A 23,837-nucleotide genomic window follows, 5' to 3' on the forward strand; every position below is an offset into this window, starting at 1 on the left:
ACTCTCCTTGATGTATCTAAGGCCTTCCTGGTCCAAACCTGCTGTGAAGAAAGCGCTCATCATTTTATCCTGTTTATATTAGCTATCTCCTGCAGAATTTATCATTTGTGCTTTTGTCTCATTATGAAGTTAAACATTTAATATAAAAGAATTTCAAGAATTGGGTATCAAAACTGGGACAGCAGAGTGGTCTTCTATGAACCTGTGTGTATTCGGAGGACTCTTCATATTAAATATGGGGAAGATGAAATTTAAAAAATTTTTTCAAAACCAAACTGATAAGCATTTTTTCATTTCTGAAAAATGAAGCATATCTTTCAGAATCACTAACAATTATACAGAAATATACTTTTTCTCCTTTTCAATTTTCTTTTAAGTCCCTGTGATTTTTACAGTAGCAATACCCTTATAAGTCACTTAAAGTATTAACATTCCCATTATTTAAGTAAAAAATTTGAGGATACAAGGTTAAATAGTTTTATGACTATTCTGGGAGAACAAAGATAAATTTAAATCTGAAAAGATGAATATTTTTCAAATAACAGTATAAAGTGTAATTTAAGTTAATAACATATGCACTGTGGAAATAAGAGCTCTAAGCAGTTTCATTCTAAACCCATGGACTGAATACCTCTTTTATTGGAAGCACTAGAGATGAGAATATGAAAACCATGGTTCTTATCTTTCTGGGAGAGATCTATCTGGGCAGGGAAAAGGATAAGTAAACCACTAGGATACAGTATGATGAGTTACAAAATAGAAGAAGCCCTTTTGGTTCAGAGAAGGTGACCCACCAAATTGAGTACCGATGGTAATGAAATATTATCTAAGAGAATGGGGGTAAAAAGGAAATTTCAGGCAGAAGGTAAAATATGACCAAAGGTTGGAGAAAGGATGTCTTCTATGAACAAGATCCCTTCAACTGAATCCTCCTTTTTTTTTATTTTTCAGGTTAGAACAAGAGAAAAATGAACTTGTGAGAAAATATCGCCTGGATTGTTGTATGTTTGAACACTAAATATAGCAGCCATGTGGGAAGCAAAATTTCTTGACAAGGTAAACTATGACCAGGGTCAAGGTGAGCTAAGACCAGGGTCAAGGTGCTGCAGTCACTGCCACCCTGTCTTCAGGGCTCAGAGAGGGGTAAGGGGCATTTAACACCTGTGGCCCATAGTCAGTCCCACTCTAGGCTCCTTGCCTCCAGTCTAGACTGAGTAGAAATGCTTCACTCCTCTTGAGAATTTCCCGAAGCTCAACTTATTTTCTGACTTTTTATTCTTTCCTTTGAGGCAAAGAGCTAAAACAACTTAAAAAGCAGAAACTACATAGAGCAATGTTTTGTTTCCTGCTTGTTCTACCAAAACAGAACTAAACTGCCTTTAAAAAATGTGTTTTCCTTAAAGGTGTTAAAAATTACAAGGGACTCTCCTAAAACAAAGGATGGTCTAACATATAGAACTGAAGTAGCAGACCAGAAGTCTGGAAGAGAGTCTAATTTTAATTCTGCAAATGCCATCCGGTAAATGGATAATGAATTTGGCCCTTTAAAAACCACAGTTAAAACTTACCTTCTTTATGCAGATTTCTGTGAATTAATCAGAATGCGTGTAAAAACATTTTCACTCCTTAGAATAAAGATCATGTAGATGCAAGATTTGTAAGTGTGAAGTATCACAACTATTTTCTAGGTTATTTAACTTTTATTGTGGATAAAAATATATATTTTCGGCACACTGATTACAGTTCTACTGCTTATAATTGCCTTTTGGTTCCAATTAGCTTACAAAATTCTCCCTGTGGAACACTTGGGTATTCATAAATGACAATGAAGCAAATAAAACCCCATGATATAGGACACAGACTAAAGCTTAAGACAATGAGAATCCTAAGAAGAAAACACATAAAAAGCACTGTATTGTAATGGATACCATAGATGGCATGGCAGGACTTTTATTCGCCTATTTCTCACTCTTGCCCTCTCTGATAAGTACAATTTGTATCTTTTCTGGGAAAATAAAGTTCCCAATATGAAAAATCTCTTTCAACCTGAAGGATGTGCTCAGTTATTAAGCCTTTATTATCACATACTGCAACAAGTTTATCGCCAGCCCAACGCCACGATCAGGATTGTTCCATATGTTACACTCAGTAAAAACTGTGCCTTACACCTGCACCAGAGAACATACCCTAAATGACCAACTTCCTATTTTATATTCATTTCACTTGAAGATAATTTTATAGAACTTTCAAGGAAAGAAAAAGAGAAAAAAAACAACAACAAAGAAAAGGCTGTGAAAATGAATCCCTTCAATGCAAAGACTGAACAGAGAACATTTTTATAGCTCAATGGCAACTCATTGTTTGAAAGAAGTTATAATGAAAATGCCAACAGCCCACTCACTTCAATAGCACTAGAAATTACTGTTGTTATAATAATAATACAGACTAGACTAATAGCTATTCAAACAAAAAGTTCCAGATAGATAGTGGAGGATAATTTGTATTCTTTGGACATAGAGTATGTAGAAAACATGACAGTCTACAATAAAATCCAACTTTCTACACTAATGAGTGAAGTAACTCACTTGAAAAAAAAAAAAAAGATGGAAAGACAGTTTAGAAAGCATAATTTCTTGAAGATTTCCAAATAAGCCAAAGCACTTAGTAAAAAAAAAAAAAAAAAAAAAGACATTTTAGGAACTCAAATGCAAAGTCAATGTAACATCCCAATAGAGATTATAGATTAATATCTTCAACATTTAACTCTAGACATATTTATAACAAAATGATTTAATTCACAAAAACTTAAAAATGGAAACCAGCTACCTTACCTTATCCTGAGTTTTGACCATTATACAGATCACTAAGGACACAGGGTTAGAAACCAGTCATCTATTAGACCCAACAGGAGGAAAGAGTTGTTTTCAGAAATTTAAAAAATATGTTACTCTAGATTCATGCCACCAAGTAAGTATACAATTCAGGCCAGTGTCCTATAGTACCTCTCATATGTATAGCCTATAAAACAAAAGCTGATTGTATCATGAAAGTCTTAAGGCATTGCAAGATCTGAAGTGCCTTCTGAATCAGAAAAAAATATGTAAAGTTAGTATGAAGGTTGTGGCAAGCATATTTTCATAGTACACAAACTCTTTGAAACTCCACCCTTCATTTGGTAACTGTCAGAGTCAAAACACTTGAGTTCATTTTAACACCAAATGTAAGTTAGCTTACTATAAATGACCCAATAGTTCACTGGGGATAATACCCTAACTACCATAGAATCTTACAAATTAGATCATCTGGTCAGTGGTTCATATTAAATTTATCTGGGATTCCATACAATGTCTTCATGCCTGGGCTCAACCCAGACTATTATTGACTATTGTGTATTAGCTCAATACACACCTGCTCAACTGAACTAATTGGGGTAATTGTTTTCTTCTGTTCCAGACATTAGCCTTTCTCACTACTATCATATGTCCTCCCCTCAACAGATATACACACACATTTTGTCATCCAGTGGTTCTCATTTCTCCTGAGAGTTTCCAAAGCCATTATCCCATCATATTAGAAGCACTTAATGTTTCCAGGCTGCTGAAAGGAAATGACAATAATGCCTTTCTTATCATCTACAGAGAACAACAGAAGGTAATACAATTTAGTAAGAGAACTCTGGGCCTTCCAGTTTGTCCCTCCATCGTAACACTAAAGAAGCTGAATGGGCTGAAAAATTAACAACTCTTCTTGAATCCTTAAGAGAGGGGAGGGCAAAGGACAAGCCTTGGTCCCCAACACTAGAACGACGAACAAGCAAATGCAAGAAGTCACCACTTAGAGGAGAGACTCACCAGCAGAAACTACTGCAAGACCCAGTGCCAGGGCAGAAAAACCCGCACTGTAGATGACAAATTCGGGCTTCGCAGGTGGCTCAGTGGTAGAGAACCCACTCCCCTACACAAGAGACGCAGGCTTGATCCCTGGGTCGGAAAGATAACCTGAAGTAGGCAATGGCAACCCACTCCAATATTCTTACCTGGGAAATTCCACTGACAGAGAAGCCTGCTGGGCTGCAGTTCATGGAGACACAAGAGCTGGACACAACTGAGTGACTGAGCACATTTAACAAATTGCTGGTTCTCACTGTTGACAACCCTAAGGGTTAAAAAAAAAACTCGAGCCCAGTCACTGGGGTAACCCCATCATATTTTAAAACTTGCTTTAGGAAGCTCAACCAGATTCCCACAGAATTATGGGAGAAAAATTCCTCTTGGCTTCATGAAGAGGGAGGGCAAGAGGCATTCCCCTCTTAACAATGCCTGCCCTCAGAGGAAACTAGTCAACCAGCATACAACCTGCTAGGGTATTATCAGAGCCTAGCTGACCTGGGGAAGGAAAATACTCAACTCCAGTCCTCTATAGCCATTCTGTTCCACCTTAGCAGGGATAAAGAAACCTTATGAATGTGTATGTGTGTACATACACACACACACATTTGTGAAGTTTATCATCCAGAGCAAAAGCTCACTAAAAAATGAGATCTAATCATAGGACAATAGAATATTTCCCCTCCCTCCTCACCTCACAACTGCACTGAAGGCCTATTTACAGCAGTTCCCTTCACCCAGTGCATTACACTTGGCTACCCAAGAAAAAAACTGCAAGACCTACCACAGGCTATTGAACCTCACAGTGTCTTCGTTCACTCATTTATAAAATGGGGAAAATAATAGTATTAATTTTATAGAATTTTTGTCCACACTGTATGTGTTAATATACATAAAGTATGCTTAGAACTCTAACCTTTACATTAAAAAAAGGGTTAATGACCATTACTCATTAGTGCTATTGTTGTCATTATTATTGCAACAAGAGGGAATTCTGTCCAAATCAGCTGGAAATAGAACTAGGAGAACAAAGGTAGATGGGACCTGAAAGCCTTCACAAAGAAGGCTCCTAGTGAGCTGAAGCAGTGGCAGGAAGGGGTGCCCTGTAGGGACAGAGGGCACACGACACGTGGGCCACCATGAAAGATGAGATCAGAGAAGCAGGCCGGTACTGATCATGGATCCTCAGGTTCACAAACACTTCCATTCCAGCTAAGAAACGTCGGTCAGTATGGTCAAAGGAAGACACAGGAAGACTTTAGCAAGGGATTATGTAATTAACTGCATTTGAACTTTGCTGTGGTGGGAAGGGAACAGGAAGACAAATTCTGGAGGTGACAAGACTGGTTAGAAGGTGATCTCAGATGTCAGGCGACAGCTGATTGGAGAGGAGAGAGTGACAGAGATGGCGAGAGGAAGAAATGCACTGAGAGCTATCAGAGGATAAAATGAAGAGTATCTGATGATGAAAGAGGTATGGAGCAGGGCAAGAGAAAGGAAGGCACAGAGAGTATACCAAGATGCCAGACTTGAGTATAGGGTGGTAGATGGACTGGATGGTTTTGTCATCAGTCAATAAGGATATAGAACACTTGAACAACACTACCAATGACTTGGACTTAATTAGTATTTGTAGAACATCTCACTCCAAAAAGTAGAATACACTTTCTTTTCAGTTTTACACAGAACATCTCTCAAGATAGACCACTTTCTGGGCCATAAAATAATTCTTAATAAATTAAAAATGATTTAAGTCATACAAACTATTTCCTCTTGCTGTTTAGTGGCTAAGTTGTGTCTGACTCTTTTGTGATTCCATGGTTATAGTCCATCAGGATCCTCTGTCCATGGGCTTCTCCAGGCAAGAATACTAGAGTGGGTTGCCATTTTCTTCTCCAGGGGATCCTCCTGACCCAGGAATTGAACCCATGTCTCCTGCATTGGCAGGCAGATTCTTTACTACTGAGCCACCAGGGAGGCCCCATTTTCTCTTATGATATAGAATTAAATTAGAAATTAAGAACAAATGTATCTGGGAAATCCCAAATACCTGGAAACTAAATAATGCACCTCAAATAACCCATGAAAAGTGAAAGTCAAATCAGAAAATATTCTGAACTAATTTAAAATAAACATACCAAAATTTGTAGGCAGGCAGCAAAAGTAGTACTTAGAAAATTAAAGTGCTAAATGTCTATATTAGGAAAAGTTATCCAGTCAAGGAGCAAATATTCTATCTTAGGAAACTAGAAAATTAAGAACAAATTAAATTCAAACTCATAAGAAAGGATGTAATAGACTAGTTCCAGGTATGTTTGCTGTAAGCGTTTTTGTTGTAAACATTTTTGCCACATAACTAACTGGTCATAAGGCAACTCTGTGACAAAGATAATATAATTGGTTGACAGTTTTTGGTTTGGCTGTTGCGTTTCAACTGGTTGAGATGTGTTAAGCTTTTCTAACACATCAGCAACTGTTAATGATGACCCTATCCAGCTGGCAGATGATGCTGATTTGCCCCAAGAGTTGTTTCCTATTTTGAAACACACTACATTGGAGGAGAAAGAGGCTGAGGATCTCAAAGACAAAGAGTTGAAATCACATTTCCCCTAGAAATTTGGAATGGCTGCCAACAGACATGTGACAATATACCAAGAACAAGGAACAGTTCAGAGGCTTTCACGATATAAACCTCAGGTACAAAAAAACATGCATCCTATTGTTTGGAAACTGATATCTCTCCTAATGAAGGAAGAAATTTTAGTGAAAAAAGAAAAAGTGTGATGCCAAACAAGGGGACAAATCAACAAATGTATATATATGTGTACACACACACACACACACACACACACGAATATAATGAACAAAAGAATGCAAGCAAGTGCTTAGGGACAGCTCACAACATAAAATCAGTTATTTGCATTGTCTGGTCATGAGTCTACTACACACATTTGATTTTTCATTATTTCATGTTTTATGGCAAGAGTGCCTTGTGGCCAATTAGTTATGAGGCAAAAATGATTGTGGCAAAGATGCTTAAGGCAAAAATACTAGACACAAACCAGACCAGAGCAGAAATCAATGAAATGGGAAACAGAAAAATAACAGAGAGAACCAGTGAAGCCAATTGCTGGTTCTACAAAAAGATCAACAAAATTCATATTAGTTACAGGCATACCTTATTATTGTACTTCACTCTATTGTGCTTTGCAGATAACTGTGTTTTTTTAACAAATAGAAGGTTTATGGCCACCCTATGTCAAACAGTTCAGTCGGTGCCATTTTTCCAACAGCATTTGCTCATTTCATGCATCTGTGTCACCTTTTGATAATTCTCTCAATATTTCCAATTTTCCCATTATTATTAGATTTGTCTGGTGATCTGTAATCAGTGACCTTTGATGTTACTACTGTGACTTACTGAAGGCTCAGATGATACCACTTTTTAGCAGTAAAATAATTAAGGTTTGACTAAGATATGAACACTTCTTTAAACATGCTGATGCACACTTAGCAGACTACAGTATTATGTAAACATAACTTTTATATACACTGGGAAACTAAAAACTTTGTGTGACTTGCTTTATCACAGTGGTCTGGAACCAAACCTGCAGTATCTCCAAGGAATGCCTGTAGTTAGACTGACCAGAAATAAAGAAGTCACAAATTATCAACTGCAGAAATGAGAGAGATGACACTGCATATTCTACACACAAAATAGCAAAGCTCCCTCAGAATGAAATGTATAACCTAAAAGACATGTATTTACTAAAGAAGTTGAATTTGTAATTTTTTAAAAATCCTGGAGTTGAATTTGTAATTAAAAAAAAAAAATCTTCCTACAAAGCAAACTCCAGGCCTAGATAGTTTTCCTGGTAAATTCTACAAAACACTTCATGAGGAAATAACAGTAATGATTCTTTCAGAAAATTTAAGACAATAGTTCTCAATTCATTCTTTGAGTATTAAACTATTACCAAACCCAGACAAAGACATTACCAAAAAACATAACAATAAAAAGGACAATATATCATTACTAACTGGGGTTTATCTCAGGAAAGCAAGATTAACATCTGAAAACCAATGTAATTCACCATATTAACAAAAAAGAAGAAGTATAAAATCATTTCAGTTGATGCAGGAAGGGCATTTAACAAAATCTAACATCCAATTTATGCAGAAGAACTATACAAAAAAGGTCTTAATGACTCGAATAACCCTGATGGTATGCTCACTCACCTAGAGCCAGACATCCTGGAATGTGAAGACATCTGGGCCTTAGGAAGCATTACTACAAACAAAGCTAGTGGAGGTGACAGAATTCCAACTGAACTATTAAAATTTAAAACGCTAAAAGATGATGCTGTTAAAGTGTTCCACTACATATGTCAGCAAATTTGGAAAACTCAGCAGTGGCCATAGGACTGGAAAAGGTCAGTTTCATCCCAATCTCAAAGAAGGGCAATGCCTAACAATGTTCAAATTACCGTACAATTTCACATGCTAGCAAGGTTATGCTCAAAATCTTTCAAACTAGGATTCAGCAGTACATGAACCATGAACTTCCAGATGTACAAGCTGGATTTTGAAGAGGCAGACAAACCAGAGAACAAATTGCCAACATTCATTGGATCATGGAGAAAGCAAAGGAATTCCAGGAAAACATCTATTTTTCTTCCATTGACTATGCAAAGCCTTTGACTGTGTGGACCACTACAAACTGTGCAAAATTCTTAGAGAGACTGGAATACCAGACCACGTTACCTGTCTCCTGAGAAACCTGTATGTGGATGAAGAGACAATAGTTAGAACCAGACATGGAACAACAGACTGGTTCAAAATTGGGAAAGGAGTATGTCAAGGCTATATATTATCCCCCTACTTATTTAACTTATATGCAGACTACATCATGTGAAATGCCACCTGGTTGAATCACAAGCTGGAATTAAGATTGCCAGGAGAAATGCCATCAGTTTCAAATATGCAGATGACATCAGTCTAAAGGCAGAAAGGGAAGAGGAACTAAAAAGCCCCTTGATGAGGGTGAAAGAGGAGAGAAAAGTGAAAAAGCTGGCTTAAAATTCAACATTCAAAAAATGAAGATCATAGCATCTAGCTCCAGCAGTTCATGGCAAATAGAAGAGGAATAAGTGGAAGCAGTGACAGATTTTATTTTCTTGAGCTCCAAAATCACTGCAGACGGTCTGCAGCCATGAAATTAAATGACAACTGCTCCTTGGAAGAAAAGCTCTGACATAATATATTAAAAAGCAGAGATATTACTTTGCCAACAAGGTCCATATAGTCAAAGCTATGATTTTTCCAGTAGCCATGTATGGATGTGAGAGTTGGACCATGAAGAACGCTGAGGGCTGAAGAATTGGTGTTTTTGAATTGAATTGTGGTGTTGGAGAAAACTCTCCAGGGTCCTGTGGATAGGAGATCAAACCAGTCAATCCTAAAGGAAATCAACTCTTAATATTCACTGGAAGGACTGATGCTGAAGCTCTAATACTTTGGCCATGATGCAGAAAGTCAACTCACTGGAAAAGATCCTGGTGCTGAGAAAGATTGAAGGCAAAGGAGAAGGAAGTGGCAGAGGATGAGATGGTTGGATTGCATCACTGACTTGACAGACAGGAATTTGAGGAAACTCCAGGGGATTACAGAGGAGTCTCGCAGGCTACAATCCATGGGGTCTAAAAGAGTCAGACATGACTTAGTAACTGAACTGCAACAACAAACAACATCAAACATTCATTACTGGTAAAAACTCTCAGCAAACCAGGACTAGAAGGAAATGTCCTCAACCTGATGAAGTGCATCTACAAAAACTGCGGATAACCCAATATCTAATGGTAAAGGATTCAATGCTTTCTTCCTAAGATAAAAAATAAAGCAAGGATTGGGATTTCCCTGGTGGTCCAGTGGCTAAGACTCTGCCTTCCAATGCAGGGGGCACAGGTTCAGTCCATTATCAGGAAAGTAAGATCCCACATGCCACACAGTGCAGTAAATAAATAGATAGATAGAGAAATAAAGCAGGAATGCACTTTTTTTTTTTTTTTAACTACCTCCATTCAACACACGTCGAAGCTGAAACTCCAATACTTTTGCCACCTGATGCGAAGAGCTGACTCATTTGAAAAGACCCTGATGCTGGGGAAGATTGAGGGCAGGAGGAGAAGGGGACGACAGAGGATGAGATGGTTGGATGGCATCATCGACTCGATGGACATGGATTTGGGTGGACTCCGGGAGTTGGTGATGGACATGGAGGCCTGGTATGCTGCAATTCATGGGGTCGCAGAGTCAGACACGACTGAGCGACTGAACTGAACTGAACTGATTCAACACATGGCAGGAAGAAGACATAGAAGGCAGCCACATGGCAAAGGAAGAAAAACCTGTTTATTCATTTATAACCTGATTGCCTTTTTTAAAAAATCCGCTGGGATCTACTAAAACTAATGTGAGTTCAACAAGGTTTTAGGATAAAAGATCAATTTGCAAAAATCAATTTATTTCTATGTATTAGCAATAAACAGTATAAATTATAATTTTAAAACTACCATTTATAATAGCATCAAAATGACATATGAAATAATCATAGATAAATATGACACAGAGGGTACATATCTTCTGCTCTGACAATGACAAAACTGCTGAGAATCTAAAGACCTAAATAAACGGAGAGACATACTACGAACAGTAGTCAGAAAATTCAACATTGTTAAAATGTCAATTCTCCAGTACTGATCTATAAATACAATCCAAATCAAAATACAAGTAAGCTTTTATTGGTGAAATTTTCAAGACATTCTAAAATTCATATGAAATGTGAAGCACCTAAGATAGCCACAACATCTTTGGACAAAACAAAACACATGAAGGACTAACACTAATTTCAAGACTTACTAGTAATTGCGAAAATTAAAATATCATTGTAATGGTATACAGATGAAGAAAGCGACCAGTAGAACAAAGATACCAGAAACAGAGCTACACAGATACGAATGGTTTTCTACAAAATGCAAGGCAATCCAGTGAAGAAATGATTTTCAACATATGGTGCTGGTGACAAGAATCCCTGGTCACATAGTGGATAAGAATCCATCTGCCAGTGCATGGGACATGGGTTTGATTCCTGGTCCAGGAAGATTCTACGTGCAGAGGAACTAAGGCTGTGCACCACAGCTTCTGGGCTCACAGACTGCAATTACTGAAGCCTGCTGCTCTAGGGCCCACGTGCTGCAGCTACTGAACCCCACTTGCCCTGGAATCCATACACTGTCATAACTGAGCACGAATGCTGCAGCTACTGAAGTCTGTGCTCTGCAACAAGAGATGACACCACAATGAGAAACTGGTGTACTGCAATAAAGAGTAGCCCCTGCTCACCAAAACTAGAGAAAGCCTTTGCAAAGCAATGAAGTCCCGGCACAGCCAAATAAATAAATAAAATCATTTTAGAAGAACAAACAAATGGTGCTGGAACACACTGAATCCATATGCAGGAAAAAAAAAAAAACACCTCTTTAATTACCATATATAAAATAGCTCAACATCATAAACCTAAATATAAAACTTAAAACTATAAAGCTTCTAGAAGAAAACACAGGGAAACATCTTTGTAACCCTGGGGAAGGCAAGGATTTCTTGAGATATTTACAATGCTCGTAGTGTGATTCACAAAGGAACAAATTAACAAATTGGGTAACATCAAAAGTAAACACTTCTGCTCTATGAATAACATTATTAAGGTAGTAAAAAGGCAAGCCACAGGGTAGGACAAAATATATGGAAAGAATCTAATTTATCAAGGATTTGTATCCAAAATCTATGAGACTCTCAAAATTCAATGATTAAAAGCTCACAGCTCATTAAAAAATTTGACAAAATATTAGAACATCAGTGAGGTTTTACGTATGGTAAATAAGCACAGAAAAAGATGCTTAATATCAGTAGTCAGGGAAATGTAAATCAAAACCACAATAAGATACTTCACACCTGTTACAACAAATCTAGGAAAACTGACTATACGCAAAACTGGTGAGGCTACGCAGCACCTAGAAATATCTTACACAGCTGGTGGAACTGTAACAGGATAAAGTTACTTAGAAAAACAGTTTGGCAGTCTCTTAAAAAAATAAACATATGTCTAATTATGATCTTTCAGTACTCAGTATCATAGGGCATCCCCATGCTCAGACTGTAAAGAATCTGCCTGCAGTGCAGGAGAACTGGGTTCGATCCCTGGGTCAGGAAGATCCCCTGGAGAAAGAAATGGCAACCCACTCCAGTATTCTTGCCTGAGAAATCCCATGGACAGAGGGACCTGGTGGGCTACAATCCATGGGGTTGCAAAGAATCGGTGACAACTGAGCAACTAACACTTTGACTTTCAGTATTTACCTAAGAAAAATGAAAAGTATGTGTTCCTACAAAGACTTATACTTAAATGTTCACAGCACCTTGTTTGTAACAGCCCCAAATAGTAATAACCTGAAAGCCCCTCAGCAGCCTAATGGATAAACTGTGCTATACCCATACCTAGAACAATCAACAACAATAAAAAGAGCTTATTTCACTTGGCATTATGTCACTCAAGTTCTTCCACGTTTTTGTATATGGCAGCATTTCCCTCTTTTCAAAGACTGAATAGGATTGCCCTATGTTATATAACAGATTTTCATTTATTCAGTCATCCATTGATGAATATTTAGGTTGCTTCCAAGTCCTGGCTATACTTACATAAGGAATCAAAAATTGTCAAATTCAAAGAAGCAGAGAGTAGGATAGGGGTAGCCAAAGCCTGGGGGAAGGAGGAAATGCAGAAGTAATCAAAGGATATAAGTTTCAGTTATGGAACATGGATAAGTCCTAGAGTTCTACTATACAACACAGAGTGTACAGTCAGTAATACTGTACTATATACTTAAATATTTGCTAAGAAGGTAGTTCAGTTCAGTTCAGTTCAGTCCAGTCGCTCAGTCGTGTCCGACTCTTGGCGACCCCATGAATCGCAGCACGCCAGGCCTCCCTGTCCATCACCATCTCCCAGAGTTCACTCAGACTTAGGTCCATTGAGTCCGTGATGCCATCCAGCCATCTCATCCTGGGTTGTCCCCTTCTCCTCCTGCCCCCGATCCCTCCCAGCATCAGAGTCTTTTCCAATGAGTGGCCAAAGTACTAGAGCTTCAGCTTTAGCATCATTCCTTCCAAATGTTAATGTTGTTAACCACAAAATAAATAAGATAGGATAGGAGAAAACTTTTAGAAGTGATGGATATGTTTATGGCATAAATTGTGGTAGTAGTTTCAAGAATATATACTTATCTCCAAACTCAAGCTGCATGCATTAAACATTTATAGCTTTTTATATATCAATCAAATGACAATAAAGTGCTTTTAAAAAATGATAGAATTATCGTGGCTTCCCTCATAGCTCAGTTGGTAAAGAATCCGCCTGCAGTGCAGGAGACCCTGGTTTGACTCCTGGGTCGGGAAGATCCCCTGGAGAAGGGATAGGCTACCCACTCCAGTATTCTGGCCTGGAGAATTCCATGGACTGTATAGTCTATGGGGTCGCAAAGAGTCGGATGACTGAGCAACTTTCACTTTCACTTCACTAACTGTTAAACAGAGCAACAGGGTTTAATCTCACGATAATAATGTTAAGTGAAAGAAGCCATCCAAAAAAGAATATGTACTATACTATTCCTATATAAAATTCTGAAAAATGCAAACTCATAGTCTGAAAGCAGAACTGTGGTTGCCTGGTGGGGTTAAGGAAGGGCATGAGGGAGTAGGTTACAAAGGGCGTAAGGGAGACTAGGGGTATGGGGGAGAGGTTACAAAGCACCAAACAAAAACTCTGGGGCTGATCTTATCATCTCAATTGTAACAATGCTTTCACTTATACGTACATTTGACAAAACTTATCAAATTCAACTGCACGTTAAATATGTGCATTTAATTATATATCGCAAAGTTGTTTTTTAATGGCATTAGTAATCCAAGTAGGAATAGTTTCTGCAGGAAACTGCATTACAAATAGGCCATAAGGAGGCAGAGACTGAGTGCAGACTACGTTCTCATCAGCTTTGGGAACAGGAGAAGGAGAAGATGAGAGGGAGTGGAAGACTGACATAGCCAGACAAAAAGTGGAGTTACATGTGCTTTAAGCTGGGAGGAGCCTGAGCATATTTGTAAGCTGTAGAAAAGGAGCCAGTGGAGAGAATGAAGTTGAAAATGTAGCGGTCAAGAGCCAACTGATGTAATGTGAGGATGGAATATCCAAGAATAAGATAAGACAAATCTTATACATACACAAGCAGGCATGTTTTGTGGTTGGGTTGGGAAATGCAGGAGTGGATAGAAGAGTTAGCGTCTGAGTCTGTCATTCTCTTCCTTTTTTGGGAAGAATTAGGTATGAGAAGCGTAGGATACTGAAGAAGGTTGCTGGAGCTCTAGAAAAGCCACTGGCTCTAGAAATTGATATGTGGTTGGAGTTAACTGTTCAACTTAGGGGCATTCTTCTGTAACAGGATGGCAGACAATAAGATGCTTTTGTGCAAACAAAGTAGCTACCATTTACACATGTACATGATGGATTATTATCCAGCAATCCTTTTCTGCTCTCTCTTTACCCCTAGAAAACTTCACTCATGGGCTAAGCTTTCTGTTGATCCCACTTTTTTCTCCTTCAATTCACAATAGACTTTTGACACTCCTTACGTTTGTTGGGAGGTATTTCTAACATATGCATGAAAATACAGAATAATTTAATGAACAGCAATGTTCCACCATCCAACTCTATTCGATCATTACACGCTACTATATTTACCTCATTTAACAAAACCCTTGAACCAAAGCAGGCTAATGGACAAGAGAGATTTCATCACCAGCAAACATCAACATACTCGCTCACTTGACACAATTTACTTATTTTGTAAATAATACCCAGAGCAAACACTCTGATAATTTTAGGTATTACTGTGGGTAGATACAATTGGCCAGCAATGGCCTCTGGAAAGCTAGTTGGTAGTTCCCCTGAAGTAAAGTGCTAATATGTTAGAACTGTGTGAATTAGATCATACCCAAAGTCTGGGTTTGGAAAAAATGCTGTCAATGCATGGATTTTTAATACAAATGATAATTCTGATTCAGAGCACAGATACTATTTTCTTTAGTGTTCTACCACTCACTGCCACTTCAGCATTGGTAAATTTGAGGGTGGTTAATAAAAAATATTTTTCTTCACGTCATGTAAAATTTCTGAAGCTGAAAGCATGCAATCAGTTCTAAAGACAAGAGCTTTGGTTTCCAAGAAGTAATAAATCATCTGTTAAATCTAAAACACTGTAATGTGAACAGTACCTGCCAAAACAGACTGTGTGCATCTCCTCTCAGAAGTTCAACTGTATCCCCTGCCTGAATGTGTAATGGGGGTCCTTCATGAAGAGCAGGGGGTGGTGTTCCACTGTAGCTCCTAATAGCCTGCATCTTTGGTAAACCTGAAAATAAGCAACACAACTCTTAGGATTATGAAAATAATAAAGTGTGAAATCCAAATGCGCTTCTGAAAAAAAAAAAAAGCCATTAGGAACATTAAAGAGTTTTAATAGCACCAAGCCCAAGAAAACATACGAGGTAACCACAATGGAATGCTTTTCAAGTTTCTCATTATTTAAGATGGTAATAAAATAAGACACATATTTATCCCCTGATTCCTTATACATTTTTCCTCTCCCTCACCATCAATCTCTTTTTAGTTGAAAAAATATTTCTTTCAGCTAATGCCTACTTCATAAAAAACACATCACGTATAGTTTAATGGAAAAGAATCAATTTTTTCATCAACTCTGTCCTTTCTGCCTATTACTTTCCTCTTGGGCATCGGCTGATTTCATCACCAAGGAAGCTCACCCTTTCTGTGTATGTATCACATTGCCCAGTATAAGGCTCATATCTTAAGGTTATCTTTGTAATTCAAAACAAAAACGGTGATGGATGTGCCCCTGCAGTACTTAAGACATTTATATGGAGAAATTCTTCAGGCTCAAATTTAGGCTTGCAAAACAGACCCAATAAAGGGAATGTGTCTAAGCCAATAGTATCAACAGCACTTGAAATACTGATCCAGCCCTTTTTGTTGTATTTCTTGGAATGGGCAATGAAGGCCTCAGTTCGGAATTTCATTTTTGTGAACAGCAGCTTCAATTGCACCCAGGCCTGACTGCACCGACACGGCTTCCAAATGCACCATATCCCAGTCACCTTTTCATCTGGAGGTGAAACTGCTCCTGCCAACAAGGCTGATTGCGCAAAACATGGTATCTGTTGCACACTGAAGGACTTAAGCTATTGTTTATTACACTTCAAGACTTTTTATTCTAATGATTAGACACAGTTATGCTATAACTGGCTGAAATTGTAGCACTAAATAGAGGAGAATGAATGACCGTCATTCAGTTCTAAGTGTCCAGGTTACCTCAAAAGGACCTGTGTGTCTATATGAAATGCTCCAGCAAAGGTTGAATAAAGTCCCCAAAATCATTTCTTAATAACCACCCCGCAGAGGGTGAGGAGAAAACAAGTGTGGCTATAAACTAAACAGAACTGACAAGTTTTATTCAACCCTTTCTTATCAGCCCAGTTGATCAGAAGACAGAAGGGCTGAAAAGCAATGCACCCTGCACCCCATTTAATGGCTGTAACTGTCGAGACGTGTTTTGAGTTGCCACATCTCCCCTTTGCTTCAGTTCTTGTGCCACAGAACCCCGAAGCGATGACTTTGATCCCACATCTCTCATGGAGTTTCCCCGCCAGATGGTAGAAGGCGGTGGCACCCTAAACAAACAGCAGACATTGTCTTTTCCAAAATGAAAGAACTCTTCTCGGTCAAGGGTTTATCAGACTCACTCTTAACATACTATACCTGAGTTGTGTGTGTGTATGTATTAGTCACTCAGCTGTGTTCAGCTCTGCGACCACATGGACTGTAGCCCACCAGGCTCCTCTGTCCCTGGGATTCTCCAGACAAGAATACTGGAGAGGATGGCCATTCCCTCCTCCAGGGGATCTTCCCAACCCAGAGATTAAACCCAGGTTTTCTGTACTGCACGCAAATTCTTTATCATCTGAGCCACCAGGGAAACCCATAATTGACTACAGAAAGCTTATTTTACATTTTTTATTAAGATACTGTGGTTAACATAAAATGAGACCTAAACATGCCATGCATACCAAAACAGATTTAGAAGTTTAATAGATGGAAGAGGATGCTAAAATAGAATTTTTCAAATGCAGCATGGCTTGCATGATCATTATTCCATGTTGAGGGGCCAGAGTAAGCCTTGGTTTGCAGTAAGCCTCGGTTTTACTGAGCATTCCTAGGGCAAGAAAGGCATTTTGTTCAGTAGGCTCCCTTGATAATTTTGTTTTTATGTCAATTTTTAAATAAAAGCTGAAGACAAAAAAAGAAGAGTTTTTAAACCTGAAAGAGCTGATGTGGGCCTTAAATACTGGAATCAGTTGAATGATAGGAAGGGCCCTGGCCTTCACTGCAATTGTCTCTGTAGAGAAAGATCCACAGGGACAAAAAGCAGCAGCGCCATGTGAGAAATGGTGGGAGCAGCAATTCTCTTATTGCCGATGTGCCCAAGTTACTCATTCTCAAGAAGAAATGATTGAAAATGCATAGACTTAAAAAAAATATAGAACACTTCACGAATTTGTGTGTCACAGGAAAAATTAAGTTTGATGACATTTCACCAACCAAATATAGGTTATGGATTAAAATCCAGAATGCCCAGGCTATACAAAAAGGCTGTGAAATAGGTATGGAGCAATGTTGAATTATTTATGCTTTTCAATGGACTAGAATGTTGACAACATATGACCTAGTAAAATCAAAATATTTAAAACTGAAAATAGTACATATATTAATATACTTCAGTCAAATAATGAGACCTAAGTACTAGTCTTAGGATTTACTTTGGACTAGGCAGTCTTTGGAATGATGGACTTGGTTTTCATAGTCTTGTTTATTCCTTATTTTTTCATTTACTCTATTTTTTCTGCTATTACTTTCTTCTTGGTTATGAGCTTCATTTGAGTTAACTGAGTAGCACACAAGCACAAGGTATGTTGCTGATCTCATTCCTTAAACAAAAATTGTGTGACCCTTGCCAAGAATATGGTTGAGCCCAGGTAATAGTCAAAGGAGATCGCTACTAGCCTGAATTCAGCCATACCCGATTTGCCAGATATGTTTACTTGACTCATATGCTTTTCAGTGGGATGAGTTATAAATGTATAGTATAATGGGATTTATATTTTTTGGTCACTAGTTAGGATCATCTTTGGCTATTTATTCCTCGTTGGCCAGCATATCCTGTTTCAGGGTGACCTGTCAGGGCTACAGAGATTGAAAAGATAAAAGGAGTGAAGCCAGGGCACAGTGACACAATGAATTCTGACAGTCTGCCCCTTGCCTCTGATGCCTGCGCGAGGAGGGCTTCTGCAGTACTAGTGGGGTGAATGGTTGCTTTCCAAAAGGCCCTTTTGCATTCCTTTCTTTTATTAAAAAACAAGACAGTGACACTGCTAATAAGGTGAAAATAATCACATTAACTGATAGATAAAAATGCAATTAAAATAAGAGAGGGAGTGGGTAGACTTCATGTTAGCACTCAGCCATCAATGTAATTGTTGACACAATCTACTGCCACAGCAGGCATTCACACCTCGTAAATGAGACCAAGAGTGGAGGAGAAATTAGATTTACAGATGTTCCTATTCAGAATAGTCATTTAGTGTTAATTTAGTATAGGTTTTCTTCTCCCCTTACAAAATATTCCTGACAGGTTTTAACCTCTGTTTAAAAATGTCCAGAACAGAACATTCACTACACACATCCCCGTGACAACTCAGTCATTGTTGGATATAGTTTATTAACAAGCTCTATCTGAAACTTACTCAGAACTTTCTCTAACTTCTCTCCATTGACCTGACTCTTTCCATCTGGAATTATGCTGAAGAAGGCAAATCTCCTTTTTATAGACTAGACTTTCAAAATTTTGTTCAGGCTTAAAATCCCTAGTTTCTTATTAAAAAAAAAAAGAAATTCTTATTTTCCTTTGGTTATCCACACTTCAAGGGATTCTGAGATGCAAAATAAAACTACAAAAGCAGAACTGTAATTTCCCTCACTGATATGGACCCATCAGAAATAAGTAGCTAAATGTTATTTAAAAAACTGATTAAAACATATAAATCCCATTATTATAACTCACTGCAGAAAGCTGCTTTATTCTTCTCAGGTAAACATGGATGTAATAGTTGTTTACTTTCTTTTCTAGAACTGAATTTCTAATGGATATGTTGGTATAATTACAAGGCTGCTCATCAAAATCTGAAAAGTTATTTATATTGAAACTACATTCAGATATTAAATGCAAAATAATCATATGTAATGCCAACATACACAGGTGAGCAATCGTGGGGTTTCCCAAAACTTTATGTAATCAATAATCTTTATCTAAGGGCATATCACTAAAATGGCTGAGACAAAATAGATCTCCTTCCAAATGTTTAGTTATTTCAGCTTGTTTTATTCCCTTCAACATATGCTATATGGCTAACTGTGTCCTTAATATAATACGTAACTTGTAGACAATTGTGCCCTTTAACTTTTGTTCATATTGGCAATTATGCTTAGTCTAAAATCAGACAAGGACCCCACATCATCTTTATGCAGGAAGAATTAGCAAAGAGAAGAATCAGAAATACTAAAATGATGGTTTTACTCCAGTATTGTCATGGGGTTCTCGTTAAATGAAACTGAAGCCAGTGTAATTATGTGGAACACTAGAGTTTTCTAAAACAGCACAGAAGTATTTTTAAAAAGGGGATCTGAAGCAAGATTTCCTTTCAAATCTGAATTCGATACCAGTAAGTGTGACGTATGGCAAGAAAGGATTTCAAGTGTACTTTTTAAAAAGGAGTTAGTTCTAGGTAGAGTTCTGTTGGAAAGTTGCTAGATATAAACCATTTCACTGACAATTTTCAAATAAAGCCTCAATGAACTTAGCCTACTGTACCTTTATCAGCCACTGTGGCTTCTGAGAAGAATGACTGCCACAGCCGAGATCAGTATCTATTCAGGAGGCTGATATCACTGCCCTAATGCAGTGGGCTTCCCCAGGGCAGTAACTTAAGAGCTGAGAGTTGTGTACTAGATAAATGAGCTGTCCATAATGTGCTGGCCTTTCACCTCTGAGGTCTAATTTAAAATCGAAACACTGGCACATTAAAAAAATAACTAGTTTTGCAAGATGTCAGAGGATATGGTTGGTTTATTCTGGCAAACTGATCACAAGCATAAAATATTCATCCATTCCTTAATGTCTCAAGCACTCCTAAGTGCTGGGCATGGTGGCCTGAGAAGGGAGGAAGGCCAAGCTTCCCACCCACAAAAAGCCTATAGTGCACTGAATATACAGGTAAACTAACACAACAATACAATCAGGCACAGGCTCTTGGTCAAGGGGAACTTTTTCCAAATATGCCTATTAATCAAAATTTGAGGGAATTGTTTTGGTAAGTCTTCAGTTGTTCTTTTCATTGTTTAGTCACTAAGTTATGTCCAACTCTTTGTGACCCCATGGACTGTAGCCTGCCATGTTCCTCTGCCCATGGGATTTCCCAGGCAAGAATACTGGAGTGGGTTGCCATTTGCTCCTCCAGGGGATTTTCCCAACCCAGGGATTGAACCCATAGCTCCTACATTGGCAGGCAGATTCTTTCCCACTGAGCCGTAGGACCCTGAAATAAGTATTTTATCTTTGCTGTAAGTGTCCTAAGTGCAGTTTCCAAATCCTAGGCAGGTGAGAGAATCACATTCCGCTGGGGACAGGCACAAGCACCATGACTAACATCTGCACTGTCTGGTATCTTGCCAATTAAATCCTCTTTGCCATCTAGGCTCTTACTGACACAAGTTTACACTCTACCAGCAGGTCTGATGATCAGGTTGAGTCAACTGAGCTTCTGGCAAGTGAGGCAGACTGGGATGCTGGACTTCCCCTGCCCATCACCTCTTCCAGGGCTCTTCCCAGTGAAGCAATGACTTTCATTCATTTACTGCTCTTTACGGAGGAACAAAAGGAGCCTTATCATGGAAACCATCTGTTACAACAGAAGTAGATGATTTGGTTGGGGGGGGGGGGGGGGGGGGGGAAGGAAACTGGTCTAAAGAACTAATTGTTCACAGAGGGAACACAGCCCGTCAATGATTTAGAAAATTTTCACTCAGAGAATCCTGCTTTACTTTTGTAAACAATGATGAGTCAAATGAAGGAAACAGCACTGTCACTGCTCGTATAAAAGCAAGCATCCAACAGGGAACCTTTCTTCCAACTTTATAAACACTGACTAGTCACTCCTTGGCACTATCTATTGGTGTATTAGTAAATGAAGGGTGAAAGATATAATAATGTCTTTTGGAAACCTCTTCCATTTATTAAAAAGATTTTAAAGACTACCAATTATAACAGAACTGTCAAATTTCGTGTGTTATTTTAAAATCCATGCAAATTTAACACTCTGTTCTATTGAATCAGTATGTTTTAGTGGCCCCCAAAATTAGGTTTCCCCAAAATCATTAAATAACATCTAAGCTCTAAAAGCACATGCTATTTGTTAGACCCCTAGAAAACAATCACTAGTAGGGGTAGGAGGAGACTCATTTGAGGAACACAGTCTCAGCCAGGTCAGGATCCTCTTTAAAAACAGAAAAAGAACACAGTTACACAACTTCAAGCTAAGAGCTCTGTCGCCTAGACCAACCACCTCAGTTTCTACCTTATAAAACTCTTAGACTGGCCTCCTAGTTCAGTCCTCTAGGCTGTAGCTAGTCATTCTCTGCAACCTACAGGGAACAAGACCATTCAGGTATGACCTAAATCAAATACCTTATGATTATACAGTGAAAGTGACAAACAGATTCAGGGATTAGATCTGATAGAGTGTCTGAAGAACTATGGACAGAGGTTCATGACATTGTGTAGGAGGCAATGATCAAAACTATCCCTAAGAAGAAGAAATGCAAAAAGGCAAAATGGTTGTTTGAGGAGGCCTTATAAATAGCTGAGAAGAGAAGAGACGTAAAAGGCAAAGGAGAAAAGGAAAGATAGATCCATCTGAATGCAGAGTTCCAAAAGAATAGCAAGGAGAGATAAGAAAGCCTTGCTCAGTGATCAATGCAAAGAAATAGAGGAAATTTCTCTTCAAGAAAATTAGAGATACCAAGGGAATGTTTCATGCAAAGACGGGCACAATAAAGGACAGAAACAGTATGGACTTAACAGAAGCAGAAGATATTAAGAAGAGTGGCAAGAATACACAGAAGAACTGTACAAAAAAAGTCTTCATGACCCAGATAATCATGATGGTGTGATCACTCACCTAGAGCCAGACATCCTGGAATGCAAAGTCAAGTGGGCCTTAGGAAGTATCAGTATGAACAAAGCTAGTGGAGGTGATGGAATTCCAGTGGAGCTATTTCAAATCTTAAAAGATGATGCTGTGAAAGTGCTGAGCCTGCTATGTATGTCAGAAAATTTGGAAAACTCAGCAGTGGCCACAGGACTGGAAAAGGTACGTTTTCATTCCAATACCAAAGAAAAGCAATGCCCCAAAATGCTCAAACTACTGCACAATTGCACTCATCTCATACACTAGCAAATTAATGCCCTAAATTCTCCAAGCTACGCTTCAACAGTATGTGAACCGAGAACTTCCAGATTTCAAACTGGATTTAGAAAAGGGAGAGGAACCAGAGATCAAATTCCTAACATCCGCTGGATCATGGAAAAAGCAAGAGAATTCTATAAAAACATCTACTTTTGCCTCCTTGACTATGCTAAAGCCTTTGACTGTATGGATCACAACACACTGTGGAAAACTCTTCAAGAGGTGAGAATAGCAGACCACCTTACTTGCCTCCTGAGAAACCTGTATGCAGATCAAGAAGCAATGGTTAGACCCAGACATGGAACAATGTACTGGTTCAAAATTGGGAAAGGAGTATGTCAAGTCGGTATTATTTTCACCCTGCTTATTTAACTTATATGCAGAATATATCATGTGAAATTCTGGGCTGGAAGAAGCACAAGCTGAAATCAAGATTGCCGGAAGAAATATCAATCACCTCAGATATGCAGATGACACCACCCTTATGGCAGAAAGTGAAGAACTAAAGAGCCTCTTGATGAAAGTGCAAGAGGAGAGTGAAAACGTTGGCTTAAAACTGAACATTCAAAAAATTAAGATTATAGTATCCGGTCCCATTACTTCATGGCAAAGAGATGCAGAAACAATGGAAACAGTGACAGACTTGATTTTCTTGGGCTCCAAAATCACTGCAGATGGTGACTGCAGCCATGAAATTAAAAGACGCTTACTCCTTGGAAGAAAAGTTATGACCAACCTAGACAGCATATTAAAAAGCAGAGACATTCCTTTGCCAACAAAGGTCCATATAGTTAAAGCTATAGTTTTTCCAGTAGTCATGTATGGTTGTGAGGGTTGAACCATAAAGAAAGCTGAGTGCTGAAGAACTGATGCTTTTCAACTGGTGCTGGAGAAGACTCTTGAGTCCCTTGGACTGCAAGGAGATCAAACCAGTCAATCCTAAAGGAAATCAGTCCTGAATACTTATTGGAAGGGCTGATGCTGAAGCTCCAATACTTTGGCAATCTGATAAGAAGAACTGACTCGCTAGAAAAGATCCTGATGCTAGGAAAGACTGGAGGCAGGAAGAGAAGGGCACGAGAGAGGATGAGATGGTTGGATGGCATCATTGACTTGATGCACATGTGTTTGAACAAGTTCTGGGAGTTGGTGATGGACAGGGAGGCCTGCGTGCTATAGTCCATGGGG

The 23,837-nt window shown here is 38.5% G+C and overlaps 1 protein-coding gene across 13 annotated transcripts in view; it reads right to left on the bottom strand.

Annotated features, from left to right (window-relative positions):
- VAV3 (vav guanine nucleotide exchange factor 3) overlaps positions 1-23,837 on the bottom strand; it is a 450,959-nt gene that overhangs the window by 95,951 nt on the left and 331,171 nt on the right. For all 13 annotated transcript variants that reach the window (XM_060412226.1, XM_042251679.2, XM_042251676.2 and 10 more), the window contains one exon: positions 15,270-15,406. In XM_060412226.1, the coding sequence (XP_060268209.1) occupies positions 15,270-15,406 (137 nt within the window). The remainder of the gene's footprint in view (positions 1-15,269; positions 15,407-23,837) is intronic.

This window comes from Ovis aries, chromosome 1 (assembly GCF_016772045.2).
Source record: "Ovis aries strain OAR_USU_Benz2616 breed Rambouillet chromosome 1, ARS-UI_Ramb_v3.0, whole genome shotgun sequence".
NCBI classification, from domain to species: Eukaryota; Metazoa; Chordata; class Mammalia; order Artiodactyla; family Bovidae; genus Ovis; species Ovis aries.